The sequence below is a fragment of the Triticum urartu genome, chromosome 3A (assembly GCF_056163025.1).
Source record: "Triticum urartu cultivar PI428250 chromosome 3A, HENAU_Tu73, whole genome shotgun sequence".
NCBI lineage: Eukaryota > Viridiplantae > Streptophyta > Magnoliopsida > Poales > Poaceae > Triticum > Triticum urartu.
Genome location: NC_141875.1, coordinates 642,557,109 through 642,570,979, shown reverse-complemented (window position 1 = coordinate 642,570,979; position 13,871 = coordinate 642,557,109). Strand labels below are relative to the sequence as shown.

The 13,871-nt window shown below is 45.1% G+C and overlaps 3 protein-coding genes across 3 annotated transcripts; 1 reads left to right on the top strand and 2 right to left on the bottom strand.

Moving 5' to 3' along the window:
* Positions 1–7,292: 7,292 nt before the first annotated feature.
* Positions 7,293–9,390, top strand: LOC147981038 (uncharacterized). The gene is made up of 4 exons (XM_087515844.1): positions 7,293–7,316; positions 7,404–8,895; positions 8,965–9,130; positions 9,213–9,390. The coding sequence occupies exons 1-4, from the start codon at positions 7,293–7,295 to the stop codon at positions 9,388–9,390; spliced, it is 1,860 nt and encodes a 619-aa protein (XP_087371970.1).
* Positions 9,391–9,954: 564 nt separating this feature from the next.
* On the bottom strand, positions 9,955–10,722 carry LOC147981037 (uncharacterized). Its single transcript, XM_087517015.1, has 3 exons — positions 10,625–10,722; positions 10,335–10,511; positions 9,955–10,264 (listed from the first exon to the last, which is right to left on the bottom strand). The coding sequence occupies exons 1-3, from the start codon at positions 10,685–10,687 to the stop codon at positions 9,980–9,982; spliced, it is 525 nt and encodes a 174-aa protein (XP_087373141.1). The 5' UTR covers positions 10,688–10,722; the 3' UTR covers positions 9,955–9,979.
* Positions 10,723–10,870: 148 nt separating this feature from the next.
* Positions 10,871–12,240, bottom strand: LOC147981036 (uncharacterized). Its single transcript, XM_087517014.1, has one exon. The coding sequence runs from the start codon at positions 12,059–12,061 to the stop codon at positions 11,111–11,113; it is 951 nt and encodes a 316-aa protein (XP_087373140.1). The 5' UTR covers positions 12,062–12,240; the 3' UTR covers positions 10,871–11,110.
* Positions 12,241–13,871: the final 1,631 nt, after the last annotated feature.

The following is a 13,871-nucleotide window of genomic DNA, read 5'->3' as shown; positions in this document are numbered from 1 at the left end:
CTGTAGTAGTAGAAGTAATAGATGACGTGGCAACTTCAAGAAGACACGATGATGGAGATCATGGTGTCATGCCGGTGACGATGATGATCATGGAGCCCCGAAGATGGAGATCAAAAGGAGCAATATGATATTGGCCATATCATGTCACTATTTGATTGCATGTGATGTTTATCATGATTATACATCTTATTTGCTTAGAACGACGGTAGTAACTAAGATGATCCCTCATAACAATTTCAAGAAGTGTTCTCCCCTAACTGTGCACCGTTCCTAAAGTTCGTCGTTTCTAAGCACGCCGTGATGATCGGGTGTGATGGATCCTTACGTTCACATACAACGGGTGTTGATGAGCCTAGCATGTACAGACATGGCCTCGGAACACAGCAAAACACTTAGGGTTAACTTGACGAGCCTAGCATGTACAGACATGGCCTCGGAACACAGAAGACCGAAAGGTCGAGCATGAGTCGTATAGAAGATACGATCAACATAAAGATGTTCACCGACGTTGACTAGTCCGTCTCACGTGATGATCGGACACGGCCTAGTTGACTCGGATCATGTAATCACTTAGATGACTAGAGGGATGTCTATCTAAGTGGGAGTTCATAAGATGAACTTAATTATCCTGAACATAGTCAAAAGGATTTTGCAAATTATGTCGTAGCTCGCGCTTTAGTTCTACTGTTTAGATATGTTCCTAGAGAAAAATTAGTTGAAAGTTGAAAGTAGCAATTATGCGGACTAGGTCCGTAAACTGAGGATTGTCCTCATTGCTTATTAGAAGGCTTATGTCCTTAATGCACCGCTCAGTATGCTGAACCTTGAACGTAGTCTGTGGATGTTGCGAACATCTGACATACACGTCTTGATAACTACGTGATAGTTCTGTTAAACGGTTTAGAGTTGGGGCACCTAAGACATTTTGAAACGTCACGAAACATATGAGATGTTTTGAGGGCTGAAATTGGAATTTCAGGCTCGTGCCCACGTCAAGAGGTATAAGACCTCCGACGATTTTCTTAACCTGCAAACTAAGGAGAAAAGCTCAATTGTTGAGCTTGTGCTCGGATTGTCTGAGTACAACAATCATTTGAATCAAGTGGGAGTTGATCTTCCAGATAAGATAGTGATGTTTCTCCGAAGTCATTACCACCAAGCTGCTAGAGCTTCGTGATGAACTATAATATATCAGGGACATATATGATGATCCTTGAGATATTCGCGATGTTTGACACTGCGAAAGTAGAAATCAAGAAGGAGCATCAATTGTTGATGGTTGGTGAAACCACTAGTTTCAAGAAGGGCAAGGGAACAAAGGGATACTTCATGAGACGACAATTCTGCTGCTGCTCTAGTGAAGAAACCCAAGGTTGAACCCAAACCCGAGACTAAGTGCTTCTGTAATAAAGGGAACAGCCACTGGAGCAGAATTACCCTAGATACTTGGTAGATTAGAAGGCTGGGAAGGTCAATAGAAGTATATTGGATATACATTATGTTAATGTGTACTTTACTAGTACTCCTAGTAGCACCAGGGTATTAGATACCGGTTCGGTTGCTAAGTGTTAGTAACTCGAAATAAAAGCTACGGAATAAACGGAGACTAGCTAAAGGTGAGCTGACGATATGTGTTGGAAGTGTTCTCAATGTTGATATGATCAAGCATCGCACGCTCCCTCTACCATCGAGATTGGTGTTTGCGTTGAGCATAGACATGATTGGATTATGTCTATCGCAATACGGTTATTCATTTAAGGAGAATAATGGTTACTCTGTTTATTTGAATAATACCTTCAATGGTCTTACGCCTAAAATGAATGGTTTATTGAATCTCGATCGTAGTGATACACATGTTCATGCCAAAAGATAGTAATGATAGTACCACCTACTTGTGGCACTGCCACGTAAGTCATATCGGTATAAAACGCATGAAGAAGCTCCATGTTGATGGATCTTTGGGCTCACTCGTTTTGAAAGGTTTGAGACATGCGAACCATGTCTATTGGTGTATATGCATGAAGAAACTCCATGCAAATGGACCGTTTGAACTCACTTGATCTTGAATCACTTGAGACATGCAAATCATACCACATGGGCAAGATGACTGAAATCCTCAGTTTCAGTAAAATGGAACTAGAAAGCAACTTGTTGGAAGTAATACATTTTGATGTGTGCAGTCCAATGAGTGCTGAGGCGTGTAGTGGATATCGTTATGTTCTTACTTCACAGATGATTTGAGTAGATGTTGAGTATATTTACATGATAAATCACGAGTCTGAATTATTGAAAGGTTCTAGTAATTTCAGGGTGAAGTTGAAAGATCGTTGTAACAAGAGGATAAAATATCTATGGTATGATCATAGAGATGAATATCTGAATTACGAGTTTTGCACAGAATTAAGACATTGTGGAAATCGTTTCACGACTAATACAGCCTGGAACACCATAGTGTGATGGTGTGTCCGAACATCATAACTGCACCCTATTGGATATGATGCATACCATGATGTCTCTTATCGAATTACCACAACAGTTTATGGGTTAGGCATTAGAGACAACCACATTCACTTTAAGTAGGGCACCACGTAATTCCGATGAGATGACACCGTATGAACTATGGTTTAGAGAAACCTAAGCTATCATTTCTTAAAAGTTTGGGGCTGCGACGCTTATGTGAAAAAGTTTCAGGCTGATAAGCTCGAACCCAAAGCGGATAAATGCATCTTCATAGGACACCCAAAACAGTTGGGTATACCTCCTGTCTCAGATCCGAAAGCAATAAGGGATTGTTTCTAGAATCGGGTCCTTTCTCGAGGAAAAGTTTCTCTCGAAAGAATTGAGTGGGAGGATGGTGGAGACTTGATGAGGTTATTGAACCGTCTCTTCAACTAGTGTGTGGCAGGGTACAGGAAGTTGTTCCTGTGGAACCTACACCAATTGAAGTGGAAGCTTATGATAGTGATCATGAAACTTCAGATCAAGTCACTAACAAACCTCGTGGGATGACAAGGATGCGTACTACTTCAAAGTAGTACGTAATCCTATCTTGGAAGTCATGTTGCTAGACAACAATGAACCTACGAGCTATGGAGAAGCGATGGTGGGCCCGGATTCCGATAAATGGCTCGAGGCCATAAAATCCGAGAGAGGATCCATGTATGAAAACAAAGTGTAGACTTTGGAAGAACTACTTGATGGTCGTAAGGCTGTTAGGTACATATGGATTTTAAAAGGGAAGACGGACAATGATGGTAAATGTCACCATTAAGAAAGCTTGACTTGTCGTTAAGATGTTTTCCGACAAGTTCAAGGAGTTGACTGCGATGAGACTTTCTCACTCGTAGCGATGCTAAGAGTCTGTTGGAATTATATTAGCAGTCACTGCATTATTTATGAAATCTTGCAGATAGGATGTCAAAACATTGTTTCCTCGACGTATTTCTTGAGGAAAGGTTGCATGTGATACAACCGGAAGGTTTTGTCAATCCTGAAAGATGCTAATAAGTATGCAAAGCTCCAGCAATCCTTCTAGGGACTGGAGTAAGCATCTCGGAGTTGGAATGTATGCTTTGATGATGATCAAAGATTTTGGGTGTATACAAAGTTTATGAGAAACTTGTATTTCCAAAGAAGTGAGTGGGAGCACTATAGAATTTCTGATGAGTATATGTTATGGATCGGAAATGACGTAGAATTTCTAGAAAGCATATAGGGTTATTTGGAAAGTGTTTTCAATGGAAAACCTGGATTAAGCTACTTGAGCATTGAGCATCAAGATCTATAAGGATAGATCAAAACGCTTAATGGTACTTTCAAATGAGCACATATCTTGACATGATCTTGAAGGTGTTCAAGATGGATCAGTCAAAGAAGTAGTTCTTGCCTGAGTTGTAAGGTATGAAGTTAAGACTTAAAGCTCGACCAGGGCAGAATAGAGAGAAAGGACGAAGGTCGTCCCCTATGCTTAAGACATAGGCTCTACAGTATGCTATGCTGTGTACCGCACCTGAAGTGTGCCTTGCCATGAGTCAGTCAAGGGGTACGAGAGTGATCCACGAATGGATCACAGGACAGCGGTCAAAGTTATCCTTAGTAACTAGTGGACTAAGGAATTTTCTCGATTATGGAGGTGGTAAAAGAATTCGTCGTAAAGGGTTACGCCGATGCAAACTTTGACACTAATCCAGATTATTCTGAGTAGTAAACTGGATTCGTATAGTAGAACAGATATTTGGAATAGCTCCAAATAGAGCATGGTAGCTGCATCTAGGAGATGACATAGAGATTTGTAAAGCACACGCGGATCTGAAAGGTTCAGACCCGTTGACTAAAACCTCTCTCACAAGCAACATGATCAAACCTAGAACTCATTGAGTGTTAATCACATAGTGATGTGAACTAGACTACTGACTCTAGTAAACTCTTGGGTGTTAGTCACGTGGCGATGTGACTTGTGAGTGTTAATCACATGGCGATGTGAGCTAGATTATTGACTCTAGTGCAAGTGGGAGACTGTTGGGAATATGCCCTAGAGGCAATGATAAATTGGTTATTATTATATTTCCTTGTTCATGATAATCGTTTATTATCCATGCTATAATTGTATTGATAGGAAACTCAGATACATGTGTGGATACATAGACAACACCATGTCCCTAGTAAGCCTCTAGTTGACTAGCTCGTTGATCAATAGATGGTTACGGTTTCCTAACCATGGACATTGGATGTCATTGATAACGGGATCACATCATTAGGAGAATGATGTGATGGACAAGACCCAATCCTAAGCCTAGCACAAGATCATGTAGTTCGTATGCTAAAGCTTTTCTAATGTCAAGTATCATTTCCTTAGACCATGAGATTGTGCAACTCCCGGATACCGTAGGAATGCTTTGGGTGTACCAAATGTCACAACGTAACTGGGTGACTATAAAGGTGCACTACGGGTATCTCCGAAAGTGTCTGTTGGGTTGGCACGAATCGAGACTGGGATTTGTCACTCCGTGTAAACGGAGAGGTATCTCTGGGCCCACTCGGTAGGACATCATCATAATGTGCACAATGTGATCAAGGAGTTGATCACGGGATGATGTGTTACGGAACGAGTAAAGAGACTTGCCGGTAACGAGATTGAACAAGGTATAGGGATACCGACGATCGAATCTCGGGCAAGTGTCGTACCGATAGACAAAGGGAATTGTATACGGGATTGATTAAGTCCTTGACATCGTGGTTCATCCGATGAGATCATCGTGGAACGTGTGGGAGCCAACATGGGTATCCAGATCCCGCTGTTGGTTATTGACCGGAGAACGTCTCGGTCATGTCTGCATGTCTCCCGAACCCGTAGGGTCTACACACTTAAGGTTCGATGACGCTAGGGTTATAAAGGAAGTTTGTATGTGGTTACCGAATGTTGTTCGGAGTCCCGGATGAGATCCCGGACGTCACGAGGAGTTCTGGAATGGTCCGGAGGTAAAGATTTATATATGGGAAGTCCTGTTTTGGTCACCGGAAGAGTTTCGGGGTTTATCGGTAATGTACCGGGACCACCGGGAGGATCCCGGGGGTCCACCAAGTGGGGCCACCTGCCCCGAAGGCTTGCATGGGCTAAGAGTGGTGAGGAACCAGCCCCTTAGTGGGCTGGTGCGCCTCCCACAAGGGCCCATGGCGCCTAAGAGGTGGGAAGGGGGCAAACCCTAAAAAGGATGGGCCTTAGGGCCCATCTAGTGGCGCCTCCCTCCCCTCTCCCCTCTTGGCCGCCACCTCCTTGGCCATCTAGGGCTGCCGCCCCCCCTAGGGGTGGGAACCCTAGAGGGGGGCGCAGCCCCTCCCCTTCCCTATATAAATAGAGGCATTGGGCTGCCCATAACACGGGTGATTCGATCTCTAGTTGGTGCAGCCCTGCATATCTCTCTCCCTCCTCTTCTGTGGTGCTTGGCGAAGCCCTGCAGGATTGCCACGCTCCTCCATCACCACCACGCCGTTGTGCTGCTGCTGGATGGAGTCTTCCTCAACCTCTCCCTCTCTCCTTGCTGGATCAAGGCATGGGAGACGTCGTCGGGCTGTACGTGTGTTGAACGCGGAGGTGCCGTGCGTTCGGCACTTGGTCATCGGTGATTTGAATCACGACGAGTACGACTCCATCAACCCCGTTCACTTGAACGCTTCCGCTTAGCGATCTACAAGGGTATGTAGATGCACTCTCCTTCCCCTCGTTGCTAGTCTCTCCATAGATAGATCTTGGTGACACGTAGGAAAATTTTGAATTTCTGCTACGTTCCCCAACAGTCCCCCCATCCCAGATCTGATGTTTCTTCCTCCCCTAGATCCCAGATCTGTTGTTGTATGTTGATATTGTGCCCTGTTTGCATAGGATTGATCCGGCTAGAGCATTTAATATCAGTGTTAGAATGGAGACATGCACTTTAACTGCTGTTGGTACAGAAGGAAAAGAAACTGGCTTCACATTTCCATTAGTGGTGGACAACAACAGCACATTTGAGCAGTTTAGGGCAACAATATTTGCCAAATATCCATGGGGATTACATGATGCTGTTGAGCTAAGGTACTGGGATGTGTCGAAAGTTTCTTGGGTGCCTGTTCAGTCTGATAATGAGTTAGGTGCCATGTTTGCAAATAATGCACAAACCATGTCATGCAATCTGTAAATCAATGTTATTCAGAGGCGTAGGCCCCCCTCTGGTTCAGAAAATAATTCAAACCCCCATGCTTCAAGGCCCTCTGGTTCTAAAGCATTTGCAAAACCTAGGACTAACACAAGGGGAACAAGTAGCAGTTGCAGGCCACCTACAACCCCAAGTGCAAATGCTCAGTCTGAGCATTCTTGCAGTAAAACCCAAGCTAAACCTAGCATACTAGTTGATCCTGTTGTGGAGGAAGCAGAACCTGATGCAGCACTTTTGTCTGATGAAGAAGATGAGAAACTTTATCCAGGCTATGGTCAGCACAACAATGAGGAAGATCATGTAGATGAGGAGTACATTCCTGCTGAATTCTCTGATACAGATGAAGATGAGAAGCAGGAGGACCTGGACAATGGAGATTTTCAAGCTGAAGATGAGGACAGACCTGTCATGATGTATGACAGAGATAATCCCTCTATTGGGGAAGGTGTAGTTTTTCCATCAGCAATTGACTGCAGAAATGCAGTTGCAACTTTCTCAATTACCACTGAAACAGAGTACATCACTTTGAAAAGTGACCAAAGAAGGTTTACTGTAAAATGTGCCTCTGATAGATGTAAGTGGAGGCTGCATGCCTCTTTAATGAGGAGAAGCACATTATTTCAGGTACTAATGCATTTTTTTGTTTTCCTTTTTATAATTATTGTTCAAAATTTATGTTTCATGTACTAATTGCTTGTTCTTTTTTAACAGATTAAGGTCAACCCTTACCCTCACAACTGTCCAAGTGTTAACAGATCTCAGAGATTGAGGGCTGCAAAGAGAAGATGGATAGCAGATGCTTCTATGGCTTGGATTAGAAAAAATCCAGGGATAGGTCCAAAGGAAATTCAGCACAGGTTGACAGAGAAGTATGGAGTGGAGGTGCCATATAGTAGGTGTTATTTTGGTAAAGAGATGGCACTAGATAAGATGTTTGGCAAGTACAATGATAGTTTCAATCTGATTTATTCATTCAAGGCTGAAGTTGAGAGAACATCACCAGGCAGTGTAGTTGAAATTGACAAGCACACTGTGGAATACTCATTGGGAGGAAAGAAACTGCACAAGGAGTGTTTCAAAAGAGTGTTTGTGTGCTTCAAGGCATGTCAGACAGGTTTCTTGGAGGGGTGCAGGCCTTACCTTGCTGTGGATGCAACAACACTGAATGGTAGGTACAGGGGCCAGCTTGTTTCTGCTTGTGCCCTTGATGCACACAGTTGGTTATTTCCAGTTGCCTATGGTGTCATAGAAGCAGAGTCAATTGAGAGTTGGACTTGGTTCTTCCAACAACTGAAGAAAGTAATAGGACATCCAGAAGGTTTAGTCATACATACTGATGCATGCAAAGGATTGGAGACAGCTGTTGATGATGTATATGCTGGGGTGGAGCACAGGGAGTGTATGAGGCATTTGGCTCAAAACTTCAGCAAGAAATTCAAAGGCAAGTTCTATGATGAGAATTTGTGGCCATGCTCACTTACATACAGCATTAAAAAGCACAACTATCATCTGAATCAGTTGCACAGTAGGCCCAAAGTTAAAGAATATTTAGAGGAGCATCAGACAAAAATATGGGCTAGAGCACACATCAATGACATTTGCAAGGTAGACTATGTGAACAACAACCTTGCTGAAGCTTTCAACTCAAGGATCAAGAAATACAAGGGGCTTCACATAGTTGACTTGTGTGACAAGATCAGGCAGTACATTATGCAAAAATTTGATATAAGGAGCAGGATTGCCATTGATCATTTTGAAGGCCATCTCATTGTTCCATCTGTGATGAAGGCCTTAATGGCAAAAACAAAAGGTTTAGAAATGAGTTTGATTAGGAGAAGCCCAACAGAGGCTGAAGTTACTGCTACTGATAGAGAAAAAAGAGAATGGAGGTACCCTGTTGACTTACAGAAGTGGTCTTGTAGTTGCAGACAAAGGCAAGTAACTGGTAAGCCATGTATCCATGCTCTGTTCTTTATCACTTCTCTTAGAGGTGAAGCCAGTGGAATAGATCACTATGTGCACAAGTTTTATTCTGTTGAGAAATTCAGAGCTACTTATGCTGACAACCTTCCAGCTTTGGAAGGGAAGCAACAGTGGGAAATTGTGAATCCAGGATTTAAACTTTCTGCTCCAGTTCAAAACAGAGCACCTGGCAGGCCGAGGAAAACTAGAATTAGGTCCACTACTGAAGGAAAAGGACTAGGTCCTAGGAGGAAAAAATGTGGCAGGTGTGGAGGATGAGGACACCATGCCAACAAATGCAAAAATTCAGTTGATGCAGCCTTTGGTGGAGATGAACATTGCGGAGCTGAGAATGCAGAAGAGCCAGCAGTGCAAGTGGCAGCAGTGGAAGTAGATGATGGAACAGATGCAGAAGATCCACCACAAGAGCAACCTATAGAGCCAACACCAACATCTACACAAGCTACTATAATCAGGTGATGTTTGTGTATGTTTTTGTATATATGTTTGTTTTCATGCACTATCATATGAAATGTGACATGCTTGCACTTTTCACAGCCCAAGAAAGAATTATAAGAAGGCAGCAGATAGAGGAGCTTCTCCAGCTAAGAAGCAGACAACAACAATTGAAGTTCCTGGTGTGCTATCCCCCAACCCAGCAAAGAACACCAGGAGCAAAACAAGGCTAGCCCCCAATCTAGCTGAGAACACCAGGAGCAAAAAACTCAAGTTTTAGGTCTTCATTTGCACTTGCTGGTGACTGTTTGAGATGACTGTATGTTGAACTAGTATTTTCACTTGCTGTTGAACTACTGTTTGAGATGTCAGGATGTTGAACTAGTATTTTCACTTGCTGTTGAAGTACTGTTTGAGATGTCAGGATGTTGAACTAGTATTTTCACTTGCTTTAATTTGAAGTTGTTTGATCATATGTGATGCTTGCTATGTCATGCTTTAATTTGAAGTTGTTTGATCATCTGCCAATATGAACCAAATTGTCGTCGTCGACGACAATTTGGTCATCTCTCTAGTCATCTGCTAATATAAACCAAATTGTCGTCGACGACGACAATTTGGTCATCTCCCTAGTCATCTGCCAATAAGAACCAAATTGTCGTCGACGAAGACAATTTGGTCATCTCCCTAGTCATCTGCCAATAAGAACCAAATTGTCGTCGACGACGACAATTTGATCATCTCCCTAGTCATCTACCAACATGAACCAAACTGCAGAAATTTAGAACACCAAATAGCATTACATTAGGATTGGTACATTACAAAGTTTATCCATATCCTGCACTACAACAACAATAAACATGCTTGCTTCACTTAGTGGCTTGATTCTGTGATAACATTGATAAAGCCACAACTACAACACATACAACAATTCCACTAAACAACACTGCCCAAACATTGAGCATCTCATCTCTCTCCTTCAGTTTCTTGTTCAAAGCACGGTTCTTCTTTGATAGCTCCATATTTTCCCTTTGCAATTTGTGAGACTTGATCCAGCTGCGTTCAATCTCTGCATGTAGATCTTCAAATGCAAGGGCCACACGCAGTGGAGGAGGAGGGTCAACCCAAACCACCCACTTGCACTCATCTGGCAACTAATTAGATGAACAAAATTAGAAATTTCAAAATAACAACAACCTCCCAAATTGACAAGCAACTACTTACATCAAGAGGGCAACCCAAAAATCGTCGGCCCGTGCTAGCCCCTCCCCAAGCCACCCGACGAGCAGGAACTAGGCCATGTCCAGGGCAACGGTGCTTAGATCTAGGCTCCAAGCCGGAAAATGATTCGTCTGGGTGATGGTACTCCGAGACGAGCTCCACAATCCCCATCCCATCGATCTAAATCAGAAGAAGAGCAAAAAAATCCCCAAATCAGAGAAACCCTAGAATGAGGGGGTCAAATGGTTGAAACCCTAGAAAATCCCCAAATCCCCACGGAGTGCTCCACTTACCTCTGCGGCAGTAGAACCAGCCGCCGTCGAGGAGTTTGACGGCGGGAAGCTTGTCGTCCGCATCTTCTCCTCCCGCTCGGGCCTCTCCCACGGCGGCTCTCGATCCCGTTCTTCACAAGCTCTCCCACTCTCTGTTTGTTTCTGCACGAGAGCTCGAGGAGGACGAAGGGGTATCGGGGCTGGGGACACAGGGGCAAAAATGTCCAAAACGGAGCGCCGTATGTGGTCAAACGGCGCTGACTAAGCGGAGCCGTGACGGAAGGGCAAAAACGAAAGAATTCCAAAATGGTGTGGACAGAACCGGTGACTTTCTCAAACTAGGGGTAAAACAGACGAAGGGGTCACAACTAGGGGCATAAATCAAATTGTCCCTTAGAAATAAGCTAGCCTAATTCATTCCACCATGCATCAATCGGACACTACTCCCCTTAGTTATTAGCTACTTGCGGCTGCTGGTGTTGCTGGGCGCTCCGTCACTGCTGCTTCTTAGTCGCTGTTCGCCGCCACGCCGTCGAAGCTCTCGCGGTTGCTGGGCGCTCCCGCTCCGTCACTGCTGCCCTTGCACACGAAGAACACCACCACCTGCGCCACCAGGCCCGCCATCACCGCCGCCCACAGCGCCACCGCCATCACCACCCCCGCGGCCACCCGGTGCAAGACGCCGAGGCCCATCCTGTTGTCCACCACCAACACCCCCAAAGCAAGCTGTACGACCAGCACCGACATTACGCATGCGACGCGCCACACCGTGCCGATGCGCGCCGCCGCCGCTCCGGCGAGGTACCCGGCGCCGATCAGCAGCAGCATCGCCCGCGACAGCTGCGCGCTGCTCTCTTCACCCGGAGCAGCGGTGAGGAGGTAAGGGCGCGTGATCCAGGCGGCGGCACCGAAGAGGGTGGTGTAGCCGACGAGGTGGAGGAAGGCGCCGAGGCAGGTGGCCACGAGGCGCCAGGCAACCTTGGGGCCGGTCCAGACCAGGCCCGCGGTGCAGAGAGAGTTGCCCCGGAACACGGACACGACGTACCTGGCGAGGAACCCGGGGACGGCGCGGAGGTCGCGCGCGATTGAGCGGGCGTCGGGATCGTCGGTTACGCCATAGCGCGGGGCGACGGAGAAGATGCAGAAGGCGGCGGAGCCGAGCGACTGGACGAGGATGGCGAGGAGGCAGGCCGCCTCATCGAGGAAGAAGAGTTCCCAGTTCGTGGCGAAACGGACGAGGCCGGCGCCAGCGTCGGAGGAGGCGACACCGTCGGAGAGGAGCCTATAGAGGGCGCGAGCGATGGCGACGTGGGCGAGCAAGGACACGGAGAGCGTGATCACCATGCTGACCATGAAGGAGAAGCCCGGACGGCTGGAGCGGATGACGCGGACGGTCTCGCGGCAGATGCCGGCAAGCTCAAGAGCCCGGAGAGCGGCGTCCTCTCGGTCACGCTCCATGAACCGGTTGTTGCTGAGGAAAAGCGAGGAGCTGAGCAAAGGGGAAAAGCAACAGAGACGAGGGATAAAAAAAAATGAGATCAGGCCAAGGGCTAATTCTAGTTGATTTTTTTATAGGAGAAACTCCACGAGGGCCGCGTGTTAGAGCCGAGACTCGAACCCGAGCAGGCTAGCACCAGCACAAGAGGTCATATATACACATTTGCTGTAAAATATGTGAAAATTAGTCAATATATAATTAGAAATGCGCAAATTTAGTTGAAGGTAACCACACAACTTTATAATGGTCAAATCTGAATTTTGAGATTTTTCTCAATTTTTTGTGGAAACTTTTTTTGGCCAAATTTGACCCAAAATGGCTCTGAATTTGATTTTTTTTCTACTTGGCAAAACTTGTTGAAACTTTCCCAGATTGGATATAATGGTTGCATGGATATTTGAGAAAAAAATCAACCTTTTTTGGAACGTTTTTTGGCAAAAATTTGACCCAAATGGCTCTGAATTTGAATTTTGGCTCTCATTTTTTCTCAGCTTGGCGAAACTTGTTGAAACTTTCCTTGATTGAATATAATGGCTGTTTGGCTTTTTGAGAAAAAAATTCAAAATTTCTGAGGACTTTCATTTTTCTAGTCGAATATTTTTGCAGCATTATACTTAGCTAGCATTAGGCCATGACTTGGCGCTGACTAGGATGTTGACTGGTCAAACTGGTCAAAACAGTCAAAAACCACCCAGAGTTCCTTTTGTCCGGTCTTGAAAGTTCACAGTTATAAATTAGATGGTTTCGTAGTTCAGAGTTGTGTTTTAGACTTTGATGGTAGTTTGAGATTGTAGTATAACTTCTCTTTTGATTATATACGGAGTGAGATGGGGATGACCAAAGTTGAATGTTGATAAAAAGGCATAGAAAAGCAAAAACTTGTGAACTGATGGTCCATGTGTTATTCGTGCTCCAAGTGTCATCGTTTTCTCATGACTGCGTCTTCTTCTACCCCCAATGAAAATGGGAGGAGAGTCGACAAGAAGAGCAACGACGAGGGAGCCAAGACTAGAAGGGCTAGTTGTGGATAGGGGTTTTAACAGTTATCAAAGAAGAGTGTGTGCTCCATGTGCATCGAGACATGGCCTGCATACCGGCTATCGAGGCGGGTCATGTAGAGGGTGTGACAGAGAAGACGAGCGAACCGGTGGCTAAGGAACCGAGTAGGAGTCATGGAAAATTAGTGAAAGGACGGTCCCCGACAATGGAAGAGGTGCACCAATTTGTGTCCATTGTCCAATGTTGAAGGTTCGCCAATTTGTTCATTACATTGTGTGCATGATTCATGTAGACAATATTAGGCACCAAATATTACGAATCCGGCCGCCTTGTTATAGAGCAATGCAAATTAAAAAGAAACACTCTGATACGCGAAAACGGCACATCACTCTGATACGCGAAAACGGCACATCACTCTGATACGCGAAAACGGCACATCACCTTGACTGCTGAAACCAGAAAATGAGTAGTATAGGATTTCACCACAACGGATGAAACTTTTTATGGTATTTAGCCCTGGCCAGTAAGAGCATCTCCAGCCGTTCGGCTTTCAGGAGGCGCTAAAAATCGCCCTCTAGAGGCGCACCGGCGCAAAACCGCGTGCTGGGGCGTGATGCCCCTCAGTCGCGGCGTCCATGTTTTTTTTATATTTAAATTCGGCACAAACACGACGCAAATTCAATCAAATTTCGGCGAGTTCATACATATTTAAAAATATTTTTTAAAAAGAAAAAAACTACTAGGCCCGCCGTCTCGCTCGTCGCTCCTTGC

Coding starts and splice junctions, on each gene's coding strand:
- LOC147981038 (XM_087515844.1), top strand. CDS start 7,293: ATGAGGAGAAGCACATTATTTCAG. Junction 8,896..8,964: donor TACTGAAGGAAAAGGACTAG/GTCCTAGGAGGA, acceptor GCAAAAATTCAG/TTGATGCAGCCTTTGGTGGA. Junction 9,131..9,212: donor ACACAAGCTACTATAATCAG/GTGATGTTTGTG, acceptor CACTTTTCACAG/CCCAAGAAAGAATTATAAGA.
- LOC147981037 (XM_087517015.1), bottom strand. CDS start 10,687: ATGCGGACGACAAGCTTCCCGCCGTCAAACTCCTCGACGGCGGCTGGT. Junction 10,512..10,624: donor CTGGTTCTACTGCCGCAGAG/GTAAGTGGAGCA, acceptor CTTCTGATTTAG/ATCGATGGGATGGGGATTGT. Junction 10,265..10,334: donor TTTTGGGTTGCCCTCTTGAT/GTAAGTAGTTGC, acceptor TCATCTAATTAG/TTGCCAGATGAGTGCAAGTG.
- LOC147981036 (XM_087517014.1), bottom strand. CDS start 12,061: ATGGAGCGTGACCGAGAGGACGCCGCTCTCCGGGCTCTTGAGCTTGCC.